Here is a 22,350-nt window from a genome sequence, read left to right as displayed (position 1 = left end):
TACTACGAATTATAGGTCGTCTTTATGGGGAGATGAATGATTCAACGGTTGTATGCAAGCGAGGATGATAGTATTGTTTAATGTGAACGGTGGGGCTCCAATGTGAATATAAATTAAGAGGTCTACGATATCCTTAGTTGGTAGTATCAGTGCGTAGAGTACTCAGCGCGTTGATTATTCAGCGCGTAGAGTACTCAGCGCGTGGAGTAATCGGCGCGTGGAGTACTCAGCGCGTGGAGTACTCAACGCGTAGAGTATTCAGCGCATGGAGTGATCGGCGCGTGGAATACTCAGCGCATGGAGTAATCGGCGCGTGGAGTACTCAGCGCGTGGAGTACTCAGCGCGTGGAGTACTCAACGCATAGACTACTCAACGCGTAGAGAACTCAGCGCGTAGACTACTCAGCGCGTGGAATGCTCAGCGCATGGAGTAATCGGCGCGTGGAGTACTCAGCGCATGGACTACTCAAAGCGTGGAGTACTCAGCGCGTGGAATACTCACCGCATGGACTACTCAAAGCGTGGAGTACTCAGCGCGTGGAATACTCAGCGCGTGGAGTACTCAGCGCGTGGAATACTCAGCGCATGGACTACTCAAAGCGTGGAGTACTCAGCGCGTGGAGTACTCAACGCGTAGACTACTCAGTGCGTGGAGTACTCAGCGCGTAGACTACACGGCGCGTGGAATACTCCGCGCGTGGAATACTCAGCGCGTGGAGTACTTAACGCGTAGACTACTCGACGCGTGGAGTACTCAGCGCGTAGACTACTCAGCGCATATGCTCCTCCTATCCTTGAAAGCCACAGTACTTCAATTCCACTAAATAGTTTCTACCTTCCTCTTTGATTGCAATTTAACTCAAACTAGATCTCATCGAATTTCAATTTCGCTAAAAACTAGCCACAAAATTCACCTCGATTGTTCATTCCCTGTCATCCAGCGTCCGCTGCAGTGTCTCCTTCTCGCGTCAGCGACAAATCGATAACGCGTCAAGGCTAGTAAAATACTTTGTGGCCGTGGTGTGACAGCAGTACTCGTACATAACGCGGTTGAATTTCACGACTTCCCGTCAAGTCTCTCTCTAAGCTCGATACGTCGGAAAGGCCGATTACCAGAAACGCGACAACGAGGACGATGATATTCATCCCCGGTTTCCATACGCCTCATTATTACCGTACGTTTATGTTCGAATCCTGAATACCGCTCGAGCACCAGCGTTGCTCTTAATACGCTCCAAAACGCGCGACTTTCAACGTCCGTGAATCGATCTTATCACACAGCCTGGATAGGCATTAAAACAGCGTTACGGCGATAACGACCGTTCAAATTCGAGCACCGACAAGGAGGGGAAATTAATCCGATGGAGGGAGGTGAATCTCCGACCGGTTGATTAATTTCCCGCTTTTATTGTGCGCTCCCTCGTTCACGAGACTTTATAAAGCCAATTCGAAACGGGATATTAATTATACCTCTAACAATGGCTACGATAGGTTTTTTTCTTCTTTACCAGTTTTTGTACCGAAATATTCGATTCGTGCGGCGTGTTTGCCTGAGGCACGTGTTCTTTATTTTGCTTCTCGCTTTTCTTGCTGGGTTTGTTAGGTGTTAGGAAGTTAGTTGTACCACTTTGCTGGGGTTGGCTTTTGGGGTTGGACTTTTGGAGTTTGCTTGGCAATTTTTCAATTTTTTTGGAGGAGTCGAGATGATAGATCTATGAATTCTTAGGTGATCGAATTCTTGAATTTCTAAATACCCAATTTTCCACATCTCCCAATTCCCACGTCCCCAAATTCCCACATCCCCGAATTTCCACTTCTTCCAATTCCCACGTCCCCAAATTCCAGCACCTCCAAATTCCAGCACTCCCAAATTCCCACATCCCCAAATTTCCACATCTCCCAATTCCCACGTCCCCAAATTCCCACATCCCCGAATTTCCACTTCTTCCAATTCCCACGTACCCAAATTCCAGCACCCCCAAATTTCCACATCCCCAAATTTCCACATCTCCCAATTCCCACGTCCCCATATTCCCACATCCCTAAATTTCCACTTCTTCCAATTCCCACATCCCCAAATTCCAGCACCCCCAAATTCTCACATATCAAATTTCCAAATCCCCAATTCCCAAATCCCCAATTCCCAAATCCCCAATTCCCAAATTCCCAATTCCCAAATCCCCAATTCCCAAATCTCCTAATTTCCAAATCCCCAATTTCCAAATCGCCAATTCCCAAATTCCCAATTCCCAAATCCCCGAATTCCCAAACCCCCAAATTCTCAAATCCATATCCCGAAATTTGAAAGTCTCAGAGTCCCGAATCCAGCGAATTCTTAAAATATCAGAAAAATTGGCACTGGAAAGCATTTATGCTGTAATAGGTATGATTCACAGCGGGAGTGCCGCCGGAACCGGAACCATGTGTGCGGTACGTGAACGGCTCCGAGGCGATTATTAACAGCGACGATGTGTTGGATCGGAAGAAACTCGCTGAAAGAGAAGGCATTCCCATAGACTGTCTTTGGAACATTACTGTAAAGGAAGGATGGAAGGTAACTTTGCACCCTTTTAAACACTTTACATGAAATATTAAAACGCAATACACCAAAGAATTACCGATCTTTGATTTTATTCTAACTATTACTGTTCCACATGTTTCATATTTATTTTCCAAATATCACGTTGGTTATATTTGCAAAATGTCAGTTCGAAGCTACAGTCACAATAAAATCGATAGCACAAACATTTCGCCGTTTTTGACGTAATATAATTATTGTTCTTTTGTAACGAACGATAGATTCATAAACAATGCACGAGGTATACCCCGTATTTTTCCAACATACCGTATCTGTAAAAAACATTATTTAATTCATAAACTGAGAATTCTTTGTGTTATTACAAATCAATAAATCCTTACCAATTCGATATAAATTGATTGAAATTCGGAATCCGCTAATGGAAAACAGCAATCCATGAATTGATCCGTTGTTCGTTTCAACGAGGAATCGTTCATTTTGTATTCAAAATATCGATGGAACAGTTTCAGTGCTCTTGAAACTTGAAATTATTATACGCGAGTATTTTATATCCACATAATTAAATTCCATAAAATTCCCTACGTTTAATACGCGAGTTTAATAAAAAAGTACGGAGCAACGAAATAAAAGCTTGTATATTATAATGACGACGTGGAAAAGTGTCCGTTCAAAGTGTTATCGATATTAAATCAGCGTCACGGCTTTGTTAGAGTCAATAACTGGCGAAGTTTGATCACTGGCGAAAAAAAGGCGACGTCACAGCGAAAGCTCAAGGTGTTCGGTCTATATTGAACAGGAACGTTCGAAAGACTTCATAACCGGTAGCTCTATCAGGATCCCTTTGATCCCTGAGCCCCGATGCTTTTCGGGGCGTTCGATCTGGTCAAACGAAATCACGTCGGGCACAAAAATGCCAGGCGATCGAGACGTCCGCTTTGCCTCACACAATTTACCGTCTAATTGGTGCGGATCCTTTTTGAGCTTTCGCTGTTCATCGGCCGGAAACAGAGGAACAGAGGAGAAAGGCGGTTCGATGCAGGCTTTATCACCGGAACACGTACAACTTTTCAGATTCAGCTGACGTTCTCGGATCCCTTCAAGCTGCAACGACCGAACGAGTGCGACGCCAACTTCGTGGACATATTCAAAGAACGCACCGACATGTCATCGAGAGAGAAGAATTTCTGCGGCAGCATCGCCGACACGGTGGTCGTCACGACCAATATCGCCTTTGTCAGGTTTTACGCGGAGCCGAAAGCGTTGAACAGCAGCTTCGAGGCTGTCATGACAGCGCTCAGAGACAGAGATCCGGGAGACAAACGTGAGTCCACAGATATCACCGATTAATCGTTCCCCATTTCTACGCATACGTTTCGTACTATCACGATATCGTTTCACTACAATATGTCGTCGCTTGAGACTCGATAATAGGCCACGCCGATGTCTGCGTGTTTGCATTTCCACTACACGATTCAATAATCGCAATCGTTGAATAAACAGATTACAGTACGTCGAAACAGAGTCATTAGTTTCGTATAAAATAGAAATTTCGAAAACCAACAGATTATCGCGTTAACCGATCTGTTTCATTATCGCGAAAAAACGTTTATTTCGATCGGAGATAACAAAAATGCAGGGTGAAACGGACTATTTGTTTTTGACATCGTCAATTAGGTCTCTACACATCCTTGCGTTATATTGCCACACATTGCACGTGATATTGACACATCTTATATTGCTTGGCGTCGGATCGTACCGATGCGAGTTATATCTGCAACCACCATGCGTGATATCGTAATGGGGTTGCCACACGCGTGGTACTATCGGGCGTTGCGTCGTCACATGTGGATTTGTCCTATATAAAATTGTCACATGTTGTAGGTATGGTGTTACCACATATGAAATTATTACTTGTAGTATCGTCACGAGTGAAATTTACACGCGTAGAATTGTCACGTATGGTACCCGTATGTGTAGAATAACTATATGTGAAATTGTCACATATGGTATTGTGACGTGTGGAATTAACGTGCGTAAAATTGTCATGTGTAGAATTGTCATACATGGAGTTGACATACTTGGAACTGTCATATGTGGAATAGGCATATGTGACATCGCTGCGTATGGAATTGTCATATGTGGAATACGCATATGTGACATTGCTACGTATGGAATTGTCATATGTGGAATACGCATATGTGACATTGCTACGTATTGAATTGTCATATGTGGAATAGGCATATGTGACATCGCTACGTATGGAATTGCCATATGTGGAATAGGCATATGTGACATTGCTACGTATTGAATTGTCATATGTGGAATAGGCATATGTGACATCGCTACGTATGGAATTGTCATATATGGAATAGTAACATGTGACATTGCTACGTATGGAACTGTCATATGTGGAATAATCACATGTGACATTGCTACGTATGGAATTGTCATATGTGGAATAGGCATATGTGACATTGCTACATATGGAATTGTCGTATGTAGAACAGTCACATGTGACATCACTGCGTATGGAACTGTCATATGTGGAATAATCACATGTGACATCGATACGTATGGAATTGTCATATGTGGAATAGTTACAAGTGACATCGTTACGTGTGGAATTTGTCATATGTGGAATAATCACATGTGACATCGTTACGTGTAAAATTAACACGCATGAAATTGTAATACGTAGAATTGTCATATGTGAAATAGTCATATCGCCACGCATTATAAACTAACATTATAAAATCCCACATTAATAAATTGTGATATATTTCAAAATTAACCTAAATCATCAAGGCAATCAATTTCATTTTTATCATCACTTTTTTATCATAGGATAATTTTTATAAATGGCCTGTTTTATACGCTCCACCCCGTATACATCTTTCTACCCGTATACTGCACTAAATAGCAGATTCCTGTAACGAATATCACGAACGGTACCGGAAACTTTAACTTCCATTAGTTGGGCTGATGTGAGAATATTGTGAAAGACTTTGTTCGCGACACGCAAGCAATTTCGATGGAAAGTTTCATTAAATTTACCGCCGCCACGACCTGTTCGTTCAAAGCGTTCTCGTGTTCACGAACAAGGTAGGACAGTCTAATGAAAATCCACAAATTAAAAAAGAAAAGGACCGATGTATAGCAATTATATGATTGGCAAGTTTGTCGCGCCGAAAAATCGAAAGATTGATTTTTGATCAAAGGTTATTAACAAGGGGAACGAGTCCATTAAGCCAACTCGTTATTTTCCGAAACGACGCCCCGAAGGGGATGACAATAAACGAGGAATCGATAATACGGTGGCGATAGGTAAATTGGAAAATGGGAATGTCAATCTCGGCCTATCGGAAATACGATTTCCATCCTGCGAAATTGACATGAGCGATGAAAAGTTTCTTAGCAGAGGTTAGCCCGCTTCCATCTCGATCCGTTTACCTCGTGACACGCTTCGAATTATTCGTCATATCACTACAATATCCGAGATCTTTCGCGGAAGTTTCATTCGTACATCGCGTGAAAATACCTTTCAAATTCCACGCGTCCGAGCCAGTGATAGGCAATTGTGCCCGCGAGCTGCCCGAACATGCAAATGGCGTACGCTGACGAGTAATTAATTTCGCAATTTGAAAATGAAAAAATTTCCCATATTTTTAGCTGTTTCAGCGGAAACTGAATTCGCCCGAAGATAAAAATTGCTCGGCATTCTATTCGTTCCAGTATAACACGCTAAAAAAATAAGAAAAGATATTTAATTCACCGCGTTATCGACGAACCGATTCTACCTTGAACGTCCAATTAATATTCGAATAGCGATATCATTGAAAACGGATAATCGTCTCAAATTATAATGTAGGATATATCGAATTCTGTTTTAATAGACTCGGTTAATGGGTTATCCTACTATAAAATTCGGAGAACTCTCTCAATACTTTAATCTAACTTGATTCGTGAGCTTCAATGAACTTCATTCGTTCAACAATGGCAGATCTCTTTTATCAAACGCTCGAACAATGTGCATGAATCTTGCAAATTATTACGAGGCAAAGATTGTGAGATTTATTCAAACTTATCTCTGCTTGTTGGATGACTCTCGACACATTCTGTGATCTCTCTGATACTTTGTACGCTATGAGGTTTGCTCTCGAGTACAATCTTAAGCAAAAGCGTTTAAAGGGACTAAAAAATGTTTGTAGCATTTCGCTTCTCTCGCATTTTAAGCCGAAAAAACGTGCACTTTTCAGACTGATCACAGTAGGATAACCCCTTAAACGCTGAATGGAGTAAGCCGCGGTTACGCGCGTGGAATCCGCTTTCGTATCTCGGCACGAAAAGAATGTCTGGCTCTCTACACCTGCCATCCTCGCGAAACTAATATCTTACGAGACTTTCCGTAGGTCGAGGAAATTCACTTATTCACCTCTCTGGCAAACAATAAAATTTTAAATGAAAACTTCCTTGCATGATCCGAATATTCCAACTGCTGCATGTAATAAATCATGAACTTTTCAATATTGTCCGGAGTGTCCACATTTACCTACAATGCGTACCTCGTTAATGTTAAACAGGAGAATGACACGTGACAAGAATATAAAACGCTGCATGTTTAATTGTGTAACATCAGTTATTAATTACGAATTTAACGTGTTATAAAATGAGAGGACAAATAACGCTTTGTGTTTTTTCTGGAATACTTTCAGCCTGCCACGACGACGAGTATTACTGCGAGGACGCGACATGCATCGCATCGGATCTGCAGTGCAACGGGAGGGTCAATTGCCGTTTCCGGTGGGACGAAGAAGATCAGGCTTGTAACGTGAGTGAGCAAACATCCACAAATTTAACACCGATTGTTAAATATTTCCCGATGTTCCATTTTCTATATCTTTTTTTTGTATACAAAAAAGAATCATTTCCTAGAATTACATTAAAGATCTATAATACAAAATGGAGTGATTCCGACTTAATAATGTAAAAGTTTAACTCGAGCACTGTTTCTGTTGGTCCCCTAATCGAGAGAAAGTTACTTCGCATGCAAATGTGCAACACCGTTTATAGTAGGAGAAAGTTTACTTTTCTCTCGTTATCAACCAGTTGGCAAAGATTGAAACAAGGTTGCGGATAAGTTAGTTCTACGTAGAAAGCTCGAAAGGTCTGATAGAATTGTTGCGAGAGGACAAGCAAGAGGAAGTTTAATAAGATCTCTCAGCTCCTCGTTCTAACTATCGTAACTAACCGTCCTCCAATCGTAAAGCTCTTTCCTAATATTACTTGGGAAAGTGTAGCACTCCGAGTGGCGAAGATCGACGACAAAGCAGATTCTTTCTGAATAAAGTTTGCGTATTATCGGACCAATTAATGACGTCTGCGATATTTGACGAACAGCGTGACAAGGTTTCTTCGCGGTCGTTGCTCGTTCGTTGAGAAAACGTCATCATTCTCTGACTGCAATTATCGCCGGTATGAAATCGAGGATCCGGCGCGGGGTGCAGCGAGGGGCGGTATGCCATATCGCCCCGAACTTAATCGCTTCTCACCATTTTGCTCTGCCTCCGTCTCTTCCGAGGGGCTAATTAATTTATTCGAAACAAGTTCATCGCTCTTACCGCCGGCAACCCCGCTCGTGTTAATATGCCGGTTATCGCCTGAAGAACTGGGAATGAGCCGTGCCGATATTTGTTTAATTTGCCTAATTAATTAGTTCGCGTGAACCGGTGGTGACACAACGCGATTATGATGCATTACGATCGCAATGTGTAGCGATTACGACGCGGATTACAACGCGTTATTGATTACAGGGTACAATACAACGCACGTCAATCGCAACCTGGTATTTAACATGTCGGAATCTAACACGTAGGAATCGCGTAGGAATTTAACGCGTGGGTATCCGACATGTGGATATCTGACACGCCTGGATTTGAGAAGTGAATGTCTAACGCGTAGGAGCCTAACGCGTGGATATCTGACGCGTGGGTATCTAACGCGTGAGTATCTGACGCGTGGGTATTTGACACGTGGATATCTGACGCGCCTGGATTTTACAAGTGAATGTCTAACGCGTAGGAGCCTAACGCATGGATATCTGACGCGTGGGTATTTGACAAGTGAATGAATCTAACGCGTAGGAGCCTAACGCATGGATATCTGACGCGTGGGTATTTGACACGTGGATATCTGACGCGTGGATATCTGACGCGTGGGTATCTGACGCGTGAGTATCTGACGCGTAGATATCGGACGCGTGGGTATTTGCCACGTCGATATCTGACGCGTGGATATCTGACGCGTGAATATTTGACACGTGGATATCTGACGCGTGGGTATCTAACGGGTGGATATCCAACCAACTAACGCGCGTCAGCTACAACAGGTATCGATTACGCGTCGAACCAACACATTACCAATTACAATATGCGAATACAACGCGCTCCGATTTCAACACGTCAATACGATATGCGTTGAATGCAACCAGCGCTGATTTCAACGCGCTATCGAATACAACGCACGTAGATCGCAGCACGTGCAGAATACAACACATATCAATAACGATTGCTACACGAACCGATCATAAAATAGTTAATCGTCAATTTGTGTCTTATTTCTCCACCAAAATTCCCTCCACGGAAGTTTATCAGGGGCTTAATATCTTCCTATGCTTTCACCGCTCTCTCTGGAGAACGATTAATTAATTTATTCGTGGCATTCTGCTTTGGCTGGCTCGTTCCGTTTTCCTGACCCGTTGCTTTCACGATATCTGAACGCGTATCCGTGGCGTTGTACGGGGTGGCGTTTCCGGTTCTGAGGGTGCAAACTAGCGCCCGTCTTTGGCAAGCAACCAAAATAAGCTACCTACGAACCGACGGCACTATGGCACCGACGGGATATTAATCTGACAGCAAATAATGCCGGCGATATGCTGCCATTCGATCGGCGTCCTTGTTTCTGCGTGCATCTCCGTTCGACGGTGTCCAAACCGGAATCGATGGCTGTAAACTAGTAGCTTCTCTAATCGGTTAGTAAGTGCATCGATTTGTTCTTGTTTCGATTCTGTTGGCACGTTATTCGCCAGTTTGTCATTGGAGATTTCGTTCCATGGTTTGATTAACGGATACTGAGAGTTCTTATAGGTGCTATTAGTTACGGTATGGTGCAATAACAGAAAGTAGACTGCTTGTATATTTTGAGGTGTGTGTATAGTGAAGTTGGGGTGAAGAAGTGTTGGGTAGATATGTGCTAGATATACACGTTAAATATTCACGCGTCGGGTATTTACGCGTTAGATATCTACGCGCTAGATATCCACGCGTCAGACATCCACGCGTCAGATACTCACGCGGCAGATATCCACGCGTTAGATATCCACGCGTTAGATATTCACGTATCAAGTACCCACGCGTCAGATGTCCACGCGTCAGATATCCACGCGTCAGATACCCACGCGTCAGATACTCACGCGTCAGATATCCACGTGTTAGGCTCCTACGCGTTAGACATTCACTTGTCAAATCCAGACGTGTCAGATATCCACGTGTCAGATACCTACGCGTCAGCTATCCACGCGTTAGATTCCTACGCGATTCCTACGTGTTAGATTCCGACATGTTAGATACCCACGCGTCAGACATCTATGCGTTCGATCACTACGCATGACATCCCCATAGCACTGCTTCATTTGGAAGGAGTATTTCAGCATTTGAAAATTAGGAAATTTGAAGATTGTAGAATTTGAGTCATGAGAAACAGTAACATAGTAAAATAATATAATAGTACATAAATATAATAAAGTAACTAAATACCAGTCCAATGAAAGCAAAATCGAAATAAATCGCCAAAATCTGATAATTAACGTGATCTACTTCCCCGCAGAGGCACCGAATGGTTCTCGAAGGTGATTTCGTTTTTTCCTATCGTCTGGTTTCCATTAGTATTTACCTTCTCACTTGGTAGGAAGGGGTGCACTTTCCATTAGAGAGAAATAAAATTGGATAGGGTGGCTGGCGTATCTGGCACGATTTCGTTCTGCATTCAAGTTCGTACCGTCAATTTCGTAGTCGTGTTCCCATGCGAATGGAACACCGCTATCGCGGCTTACAATCTTGTCGTGCTTTATTGCAGTCATGAGACACGCTCAGGTAGAAGGCTGCGGGACAGGAATAAGGGAAGCTATGAACGACAACAGAAAAGGTTGCGGCTGGGATTCAAGCTGGCTCGTAAAAGCGGACCACAATTTTTCATTTTCCTCCCTGGAGCATACGTATCGTTCGCGCGTGGATGACAAGCGGAATATTAAATTCTTTGAATCGTGGACTTTTCAGATCTTGAGATCCGCGTAAATGGTACAGTAAAAAATTTATCTCCTCTATTTTTTGTTGATCTATTTCATTATGGAGGTTTAACTCAAACATGAACTACTGCGATGAAGTCCTGCATATGCATTCTCAGGCTTTTGTGAACAGTTCACATGTCAATTGCAAATTTTGGAAAATTTATACATTGATTATATTATGTATATTTAAATTATTGTCTACATTTCTAAACGAGTTTGAAGACCTTGAGAGAGATCATAAAGACTCTCGATGTTCCTATTTGATCTGTCAGTCGAACTGTCCAACGAATAAATTGCCTCACAATTTTCTTCCGCTTCGAATTAATAACTTTTGTGCTCATCCCCAGAACAAGTTACATCATCGTTTCCAAGTTACTCTCTAAAAAATGACTTGGTTATTTGCGTAATTCCTCGTCCACCCCCTGAAAGATTAAACAAGCTACTCGGAGGCAAAGTTGGGATCATTTTTTACACGCTCCGTCACGCCTCGACTTCGCGTCACGGTCGGGGAGACGACGAAGAAATTCCAAGGTGGTGCGAGCGTGAAGTCGATTCTACGCGAGATGAATTCATGTAGAAAGCGTGTGTCAGAAAGTCGATAGAGGCGTCCGCACAGTTGTGGGGTATTCTTGCCCAGAGCGTTTCATGGTATTCACTGATCCGAAAATTCCACACGTTTGATCTACACGAACGAGCCTGCAGAATGGAGCATCTACAGAATGCGAAATAAATATTTTTTGTTCCGCGATTACAATGCTTTGAATTCGTTCACTTTCGTTCTATTGTATCCGCGGATACCGTTTTAAAAACGGGTGACATAAAAATTGCGAACATTAGGAGACTCAGAATAAATGCACTCAATTATCCATCGTGAAACTTATGCTTTTAAAGTTTCCTATTTGAAGTATTAATACATCAAGCTGAATCTTGTTGATAATTATGGTACAGTTACTGTTGCTTTATTGAAGAGGTTCCTCAACTCATTTTCATTGATGTATCATGAAGTGATCAAAGAATCCTGAAGCTCAAAGTATCCAAACAATTACAGACTAAATTGTTCAAACCTTTCTAAACCTTAAAATAGTCCTTTCAATTCGCTCGAAGTTCCCAGAATACAAAGTCATTGCTCGAAACCACCAAGTACGTTTGAATCAACCCGCATCTTTCGCAGACAAGAATTCAGTCCGTTGGGAAACTGATTCGCCGTGTGTGGTCAAACAACGCAGCTTCTCATGCTGGTCGAATTTCCGGGAAAATAAAAACGGATCCCCATTGTAGAAACAGGAGAGCTTTCTGCGCCGTCCCCGATAAATCGTACGAATACAAAGGAATTCTCGGGCGACCATCTCTTAAGAGAATAACCGTTTTAGCGTGGCCTAGGGACAAGAAGGTTCATGATCTTTACGGATGAATATCGCGGAACAAACGACCGCAAAGAGTCTCATCTTTGCGGTCTACCTGCAAGGACTCTCCTTTTACTTTGCTTAGAGACTGTGTTTGCAGTTACTCCTTTTAATCGTGATGTTTCACCTCCAAGAAAGCGAGGATTTATCCTCGAGTACGTTTCACGTTGCCTACCGTTTCTTCGGTGCCTTAACGAGCCACTCGATCGTATTTCCTTTACCATCGGCAAGAAAGTACGAGAGGTCAGAAGTTAATTGGTGCTGAGTTATTTGCTCTATTAGCTCGATGCTTCTTATGGAAATACAAATGGAAACTTCCGATCGAACTTTATTATATTTAAATATTTGTCGGTACTTCCATAAATATAATTTAATATATGAATTACTCTTCAAACATACAATGCTACTATCGAATATTCGACCACTATGTAATCCATTAAATATTCCTGGCTTCGAATATTCAATGCGTCGATTATGCACCGCGCTCAATACGCAAAGCGTTGACTATCGACCCATAGTTCGAACATTCAGTGCGTGAACTATGGGTCGTTGAATATACAACGCGTCAACTATACAACGCTCCATGTATTCATCAGGTCGATTATGCAACGCCTGTATTCAACGCGTCGAATATTCAATACGTCCATTATTCACTGCGTTGAGTATGCAACGTGTGAACTATGCGTTAAGTGTCAATTATGCAACTCACCGACTATGCAACGCGTCAACTATGCAATGCATCAATTACACAACTCACCAATTATGCAATGCGTATCTTACGCGTCAACTATTCAAGCCATGCATTAAACGCGTCGAATATTCAATACATCGATTAATCACTGCGTTGAGTATGCAACGTGTGAACTATGCGTTAAGTGTCAATTATGCAACTCACCGACTATGCAACGCGTCAACTATGCAATGCATCAATTACACAACTCACCAATTATGCAATGCGTATCTTACGCGTCAACTATTCAAGCCATGCGTTAAACGCGTCGAATATGCAACATATCGACTGTATAACGCATGGAATATGCAACGTATCGACTGCATAACGTATTGCACATGCATCCTGACCATCGACCATGCAACGAATCAACTATACAACGGCCCGATATCGAACAACCTTAATTCGAATCTCTGCGCACAATTTCATCGTAAACAGACACTTTCGATCAATAAATGGCGGATCACTTAACTTGATTCTTATCAACGAATCGATAGTGCTATTTGAATAAACGTATTTGATTTCCTCCGTTCGTTCGCATTTTCATTTATATCCGTCGTTCTTAACCCTTCTTACAGATATCGATTGTAATTAAGCCACAGGAATCCTTCGTTAATTATCGTTACAACCGGCGCGAACCCTTTCACGATCAAATGAATCTGGGAATCGGGAGCATAACAGAACCTTCCTCTCGCCGAGGAAGCTGCATTACTTCCTCTTAATGAGGACTTCTCCATCGCTTTCACCTTGCGACTAATTATTACTTTTTCTCGGTCGAAAGAAACGGATCGTCGTTGGACTGACATTAATTTCCACGCCAGCTCGCTTGAATATCTGTCTGCAGACAGATTCGGGTCAAGGAATGGAAATCTACGCGAAACGAGTAGATCTACGTTCGGGCAAATACCGTCGGTAGAATACTGTGTATACGGAAGAAAAATAAAATTACATCTACTTTTAGTGCGGCCATCTTACACCGGGCTCCCCTATATTTCTCGTGGAAGTAACAAGCATCTCAAATGGGGCTAAACGGCGAATAACGCGAATTCATCACGCGCCATAGAATTCGCATTTCACGAGGAAGGCATAAACCTCAACATGCCAACAATAAAAGCCAGCGTAACAAGAAATAAATACTTCCACGCTGTTCTGATATCTGACATTTGACAAGAAGAACCCCTCGTTCCTTTTTTTCGAGTCGGCCATTAGTCCATTCGTACTCGGCGACGGGAAAAGATGTTCCATTATTAACTTCTTCCCCTTGAACGTTGACAAACAGTGTCAGGTATAAAGGATCGAGCTTTTGTCATATTTTTAGGTATTATAGATCGGAGTCGTAACTCGAGAACCCTTCGTGCCGGTGATATATAAAAGATCCTTGTCAACGATAGCCACCGTAAGTCCCGTATCATGTCGAGCAAATATTTTTCCGCGCTGACCGTTGCTCCAAGGATTTTCTCGTTAACCTTAAAGCAAACACAGGAAGGGACAATGCTGGAGCTTGGAAGGTTCTGTCAGCGATGCATTTCCTGCTCGGACAGTTTCATAACTTAATCCTTAACCTGACTATTTGATGGCGGCGTGGTCCTCGCTTTGATCTTCGACTCGAGGGATTAAACTGTCGTGAAAGCTTCAACTTCATCGGATCGATGATAAACGCGATTCGAGCCGTTGGACCTCTGGTGATAAAAACGATTTCATAAAAAAATAGGAGAACCATTTTTTCCGATATTTGTCGAATAATATTTCGCTTCCGATTTCGAGTATTAACCTGTTGAAACAAACAAGCTCCCAAATAGGATTACAGCGCTATAATACTTGCAACGATATTTTATACACGAGAATAATAATCCTCGGCTTCTGATTAAATCGAAATTATTAATCTGGCATGGCTGCCTGTAAAGAGAAATCGAGCAACGCGTATGAAAAAAATATTATTCGTTCGTGATAGGACATGTTTATTCTACACGATAGAACGAACCCAGCAACGTCAATATCGACACGATCGAAAATATTGAATTTTCAAGTTTCGAAATGAAATAAATCCACGTTTGACAGTGGAGAAACTCATCAAAAGTGTATTCGGCCGAAAACAAACTGACCACCATTCGAAAGATACGTACACATTTTTTCATGGATCGCGTTCAAGTGTGCTCTTATGCCCGTATAAGCATAACAATAAACCGCTCGTGCTCGTAGAGGCGGAATGAAACATTTCCAAGCCCTCGACAGAAGCATCTCCACCCTTTCACCCCCCGCGCTTCAGATTCCTCGTAGAAAATGTAAGCGCCTAATGCACAGAAATCTCATTCGGTTCGAGAATATTCGCAGTGTTTCACCGGCGTAAACTAGCTACGATAACTCTGTCTATATTGTTAATTGTACCGATTCACCGCGAAATGCACTCATTATGCGCCATTGTTCTTATTGCTCTTATCTCGACCGCCGCTCCACCTTTTAATGCTATGCAGAGAGAAGAAAGCAAAGTACAGCCAAATTACTGATGGTACCATAATCACGTAGCGTATTCGAGCATCGACAATAAAGACGACGTAATGTGCGGTTAAGATAGCGAACATTTATAATCGTTGCACTCTACGCAGATATTATATATTACTCCTGATTAGAATTTCCTTCTCTTATATCGCCCATTCCAGAGAAAACTTACTCCCGTATATATCATGTACGAATGAATAGGATCCACTATTATCCCTGGGAGAATGTTGGAGTCTCTATGGAGAACTTATGGCTACCTCCTACTCCTAAGCATGGACAAATAAATCATGTCAGCGGACGCTCTTAAGATGGCCGTCTCCATAATTCTCGCGGATTATTTTCAAATCAACCTATTGTAATCCGCCATTTCTGTTGGTTACAGCAAAACTATGCCTCTGTTCATAAAAACTGTCTGGCGCGGCCAGAGGATTTCAGAATTAAGCTCTAAATGAAATATGTTCGCCGGCGGGTTGCCCGAGTTCTCATCGTTTAATAATTTCGCGCAACAGAGGTGAACGGCAAGGAAGTTTATTCTCTTAGGATTTGTTTGCCACAGTATCGTGTTATCGTATTTACGGACACACGCGTGAAATGGACGTGTCTGAAATTTTGGCAGCTTATTTAATGCTGCGGTTTCGCAGGCGGCAGAAGCAAGGTACACAAAGCATATGAAGGGACTGAGATTCGGCTTCGTACGTTACGTGCAACTTCCCGTATCGTGTTACGGTAATTGTTCCTGATGAATGTGTACATTGTGATCCACCGAGACAATGCGATTTGTATCCCAGATAAAGTTTGCGCATATTCAACCAGATAATTAGGGACCATTGACAATTTTCTGCTAACGTGTTGCGCTTATTTTCATGCGTTATGTTCAGAATGCTTTACATCGAACATCGTATTTCTGATTCGCCTACGATTTTACTTCGAATGAAAATTTTATCCGCAAAATTTAACATACGATAGTCCGATAAATATAAAATTTTTATAATGAAATAAAAAGCATGCAAATAATTTTCTTATCTGTTTGCAGGAAAAAACGTCACGATTGATAGACTCTCAGCACATCGTCATAATTCTCATCGTTTTCTCCCTGATCATGTTCGGCATGAGTTTCGCATTCGTCTTCAACTGCGTACGGAAGTTGATCCGGGATCATCGAATCATTCGGGTAAGTGAATTCCTTTCCAATAGTCGTTTCGCCCACCAATCGTCTGGAAAATCGTCAGGTACGAATAAAACTTCTTTCCATAATCTGCGAGTCGAAGTATAAAACACGATCAAACATTCGACCTTAAATTATATTACCAAATTCATAAAACTTTCCAAATATAAAATCTTTCTTATTAAAAATTTATTCGTTCATTCGGTATGATCAATGTAAGTTTTGTAACAAGATTTCAATCTACAGTTTTACAATGTAGTGAAACAGCAAACGTTTCTGCCGACAAATCACGAGAGCTTTTTCCACGCGATCCGCGTTTCAAGATATTTCTGGAATCCCAATTACACGAACATAGAGATTTCGATGCTGTCCACGGCTCATACATGTCACGTACCGACATACGTGCCTAACGCGAGACAAAGATAAAGTACAATATGAACTATGTCCTCGCTTCACTTCTTTCTCGAAGATAGAACGCGGAAAATTGAAGTCATACAAATTGCGCGTATAACGAACACGCCGGCAAGTATTAACAGGCAAATGGAATGAAATTCCGCATGAATTACTGACTCGACCGAGCGGCAATCGCTCGGAGGGATTTGCTATAAACTTGTAAAACTTTGCTCGTTAATGTTTCAACTACGCATAATAAACATTATACTTCGTACGGTTTTTCATTCGGTTCGGCGAAAAAGCTTGTGCTCGTAAGAAGTGTACTTTTTAAATTACAGCCGACATCATTTTTTAACTACATTTACTTTTGGTTACGTCCAGAATTAAATTTCAGCCACGTGTGAGCAATTGGGTAAAACACTCTGAATTATTTTTTTTTGGAGCGGCTCTCAACCCGTGTGATATATTTAATTATCCACGCGAGTATTAGAGAATGCAATTCCATCGTTGAAAGTTGTCACGCACCGCGTTAAACATTGACTTAAAATTAACAATCGACGTGTCATTTACGCTCGGCAACGAGTGCAAACACCATCGGCCGTAACAAAACGGATAATTCATCGGACGTTCCGATGTTTCAGTCGAGTTCCAGTTATTCGAAACTCCAATATTTGCCGATCTAATCGAACGAATTCGTTTGTCTTGTCCAGGAGCACATCAGACAGTCGAGGGAGAATCGATTGGACGAGCTGGGTCGTAAGACAACACCCTGTCCAATTTCGTCTTCCAGGACGGACATCGGTGATCGTGGCAACGAGTCTCCGAGTCTGGAGGTGATTCCCAGCAAGGAACTTTTACCACCCACGACCCTGATAGCTCAGGACTACACGAAAGACCTGGTGCTGGAAATGACGTACAACACGAGGGACATGAACGACATTCACCAGAGCAACAACGTCAGCAACGCGACGCAGGAACGTTTGCAAGAGTCGAGCGAGGAGCCCGAGATGCGTGACAATTCTTGTCAAACGCGAGAGAGTCTGTTCGAGGCTCGAATCTCGGACAACGGGATGCCGCTGGGGTTCACGACGTTCGGAGTGCGTGGACCTAGTTCGCAAAACGGGACCAATCATCTACATCACCATCGTCATCATCATCTGCATCATCACCAGAGTCCGCCGCAGTCTCGGCAGAGTTCCCTTCCCTCTCAGCACAGCACCCAGCAGTCTTCCGAGCACAGTTCCCAGCAAGTGGCCTCTCAGTGTTCCGGTTGTAGCCCAGCTTCGAGAGGTCGAGACGGTAGCATGGGTATTTGTCCGAAGCACAACCCCATCCCGGCTCCTCCCGGTTGGTCGACTCACGAGTCCAGCTATCCGGCCGGGCTTCATCAGGGCGCCTCTTACCCCGATCCACCGGATTACCCGACGTACCAGAGGTTCCAGAGCCCGAAACCGAGCAGGGAGAACAGCGCTTATCGTCAGTCGCCGAAGCTGTTGAGACAAGGGACGATTGGCTCCGGCGAGAGGTACGGCAGCTCTCTGTACGGGTCCGGACACGGATCTAGCAACACGTCGAGCGCCCAACACTCCGGCACGCCGAAGTGCCCTCAAACGACACCGGATCCAAGGTACAGAGCGGAGGCGGTCATAGAAGTGGATCAGAGGCGGCCTTTCAGTATAGAGAGCACAAAGAGCGCGCCGGACGTGATCGCGACTCACTGACGCCGGGGTCCTGGGGATTGGGAGCCCTACAAGAGACGCCATCCCCGTCAAACCGTGACCGATCATCAGTTGCCTGGTCGAAACGACGGACACAAGGTCACAGTAGCCACACAGAGCTCCTTGGACGACGACGCTTCGACCAGCTCGACCGTAGAGGCGAATTCCTCCTCCTGATCCACGCATACCGCCGCGATCGATCGATCTGCCCAGTCGGACCTCTCGAACCACGAGTCTAGGCGGCCCTCGTTGCGGAGATCCACGGAAATCGGCGAAATAAAAGAAACCGAGGCTCGTACGGACAATAACGGTGAATTCGTCGAACCGAATCCAGCTGTTCCGTCTATCGGAACAAGTACGTTGCAGCGATCGACCGGAACGGAATCGATGGACGGTGTATCGAGAGCGTCGTGCCTGGCTCTGAAACCGAACGATCTACCGATCTTGAGGCCTCCGGAGGCTTTCGGGGCTCCTATTTTCCGATGCAAAACGCCGACCTTGGCTTGGCAGCACTGCGACTGCCCCTCGCATTCTCATTGGCCGCTCCGGAGATCCTCGGTTATTTGGAGTGTCTTGAAACGACACAATCAGGAACCTTTTTATCGAACCTGGCCTAACAGAACCAACCGAAGGTTCATTCGACCCTTGAGGAGAACCGTGGGCACGCAGAGCTCGTTCGGAGGCTCGCGATCCTCCCTTGGCGGTCTTCGTTGCGTCGTTAGATCGATCGACATGACCGAGAGATCGGTGGATCTCGAGATCGGAGCCACCATACCGTTCTAACGTTTAATCGCGAATCGCGGGGGGTCTCTTTCGCTAGCCGAAGATCGATCGAATCGCGGACCAAAGGTTTTAGTACGCGAGGAATTACTAGCGGGCGTAATACTGTTAACGATACAAGCTTAGAATCGTTTTTGTCGTTGATTAACGAACGCTATTTGTCGATTTATTTCAGAAGCTCGTTATTATAGCTTGCTATGCGTTCCTTTAATCCTTTCGGTCTTGATCGAAGTATGCACCGGATTTAATACTTTTTTATTCGTATCGATAAGAACGTTGCGTCCCATAGGTTGAGATGTTTCGTCAAACATATTCATAATTTTTTTTACGGAACAACCCTTTAACCAGGTACGATATCTTGTTTGAGGAAAATAGTTGTAGCATTTGCTCTAACCTGCATGCACGCGTGATCACGATCATAATCAGTGGTCAAATTTCGAAACATGAATGATCAATGGGCGCTTATGGACGCTCATATTCTAGTAAGAACCACAGCAAACACAGGTGGCTGGTAAATACGCAGGACCGAACTAGAATGATCGATCCATGAACATTTGATCAGCAGCTAATATACAGGGTTCACGGTCACGAAAGGATTAATTATACGCTACAGATAAACTGTGCCTAAACGAAAACGCATTAGCAAATAGTGTACTCCTTCGTTTCCGCGTGACAGAAATTTTCGAACGCATCGTTTATTTTTCTACTTTGCTTTTAGTTGAACAACGATTACGGCGGTAATTTTAAATGACTCGTTTTAGTGGAACCAAAGAGCGATCGAGTAAAATAGATTAGCATAATTTTATTCTGTAATTGTTCGAAGATTTCGTAACTTCGGATCCGAAAAAAGTTTAATAGCGTGTTAGGTTACCTCGCAAACTCAGCATAATTGGATTCGTTGCATTTTCCTTAATTGCACCGGTCACAATCGGTAATAAAACACGCGGCACTCGTAGAGTAATTCGAACGATCGCTGTTTATTTCGTCGACGTTTCCCTCGCGAAGTATAATTAAAGCGCGAACTGACGACAGACATATCGGAAACTCGGCTTATTTCTCGGTATCGATAGTTGCGACCGCGCCCCACCAGATGGCGGGTTACGATCGGGCGACTAGTCAGTCCCGAGTTAATTTACTATATGTAGGTAGTTTTCGCGGTCGAGTAAACGAAAGTGAAATGTTTAGGACTCGTCGAGGAGCTTGGCAAGACTGTCGAGGATCGGTTGATTGTTTCTACGAACGAGTAAGTAGATTTGTTATTTGTAAACGCGTCAATTCGTTTGGCGTACGATATTCAGGTTGAACGTAGCCTAACCCTTTTTTACACGCGATGTCGACTTAGCGGCTCGATTATCGCACACAACACGAGCGTACGAATATGATATTAGGCAAACTATTTTTCCACGGTGTTTTCACTGATATAGACAAAGATCAGGCATGTTTGACCAGGTTGAAATCAAAATCGGAAGAATGCATTTATGTGTCGGTTTCGAGATGAACGAACATCACCGCGTTGTCGTTTGTACAAATTCGATGCGCGAAAGACGATCGCAGTCTTTCTAATTTCTCGCTGATTTTCCCAGTGGATAGTTTCTCGATCCCTAGGATCGAATTTAACTTCTGTAAGTTCGTGTTACACGCGTTTCGTTACGAATCGTTTCGTTGTTTTCCCGCGTAATCTCGTCGACCTATCGAAGCGCGCGCTTTTGGCGCGAAAACAAGTATAATTAAAATTAGTCAATTAAACGACGGAAAAGATTCGTGTAGCGAACCGAAGGGAATATGCGAACCACGCGAGTGAATTATATCGTGTAACCGATGTAAAAAAACAGTTACGTTGTAAAAGCTGTCAGGAATCTAGTGATTATTTAGTACGTTGAAAATTCTCGCTTCTGTACAGGTTACGTGTTAACTTTGATCGTATAGGACAGAATGTACAGAGAGTGTACACAATTTGTATATAAATGATACATGAACACGTCTGTCGATTGACGACGCGTCAGACGAATAAATATAGTACTTTTAAAATAAACCAGACGTTTCATCCATTCTCCTACCATAATCGTACATTTATCCTCATAAATTATTCATACGCCGAGCTGCACCAAGAAATTGAAGATGTCTGAGGGGATTTAATCTCTCTCCGTTTGTATCTCTCGTTTTGAAAGACACCTTTGGGATTTTTATGATTCTTAAACGGTTTGATAAAGACGAGCTTGCATCGTACATTCCGGACGCGTTTCAATTTTATCCTTTTAAGGGATTAAGAATACGGACGTTATTTATTTAACTATAATCTAGATTCGAGTAAACGGCTCGGCATGTGAATCATTTCCCTAGCAGCTTTTAGTACGGAATTACTGTGAACAACTTTAATACGTTCGCTGCGGATTAGGATTTTGACACTTTGAAGCCTGCAACTGCGTTCAAACTTTTTACGCTTTTTGGTCTTCAAGAGTTCACGTAAAATTATGGTCTTCAAAGAGAAGTTTTAACCCATGAAATGCTTCCAGAACCTTACCTCTTAGAATCGTACAAATGCGCCATTTATGGCGAACGTGTTAAACTATTTCAAACTTGAATGTTTGCTCCGCTAGTTAGCATTAGCTTATTTACCTCCTAATTAGTCTTAAATAATTAGTAAATGGCCTTTGAGGATTTACCTGTAATAATATATTAACAAGCGTTAGCCACGCTTTGATGTTCCCAGTCCCCTGTCATTAAACGTCGCTTAAATAAACACGGACCTTGTAATCATTGCACCGAATCGATCCCAGCTATGTAA

At 43.1% G+C, this 22,350-nt stretch overlaps 1 protein-coding gene across 1 annotated transcript in view; it reads left to right on the top strand.

Moving 5' to 3' along the window:
- Positions 1–21,597, top strand: part of Neto (Neuropilin and tolloid-like) — a 102,830-nt gene extending 81,233 nt beyond the window's left edge. Inside the window, exons 6-10 of the mRNA XM_076533179.1 lie at positions 2,397–2,554; positions 3,611–3,860; positions 7,252–7,367; positions 16,543–16,680; positions 17,778–21,597. Of these exons, the coding sequence (XP_076389294.1) occupies positions 2,397–2,554; positions 3,611–3,860; positions 7,252–7,367; positions 16,543–16,680; positions 17,778–18,788 (1,673 nt within the window). The 3' untranslated portion in view covers positions 18,789–21,597. The remainder of the gene's footprint in view (positions 1–2,396; positions 2,555–3,610; positions 3,861–7,251; positions 7,368–16,542; positions 16,681–17,777) is intronic.
- The last annotated feature ends 753 nt before the right edge of the window (positions 21,598–22,350 follow it).

This window comes from Megachile rotundata, chromosome 7 (genome assembly GCF_050947335.1).
Source record: "Megachile rotundata isolate GNS110a chromosome 7, iyMegRotu1, whole genome shotgun sequence".
Taxonomy (NCBI): Eukaryota; Metazoa; Arthropoda; class Insecta; order Hymenoptera; family Megachilidae; genus Megachile; species Megachile rotundata.
Note: the sequence above shows the minus strand (reverse complement) of the source record. Positions and strands in the feature narration are given on the sequence as shown.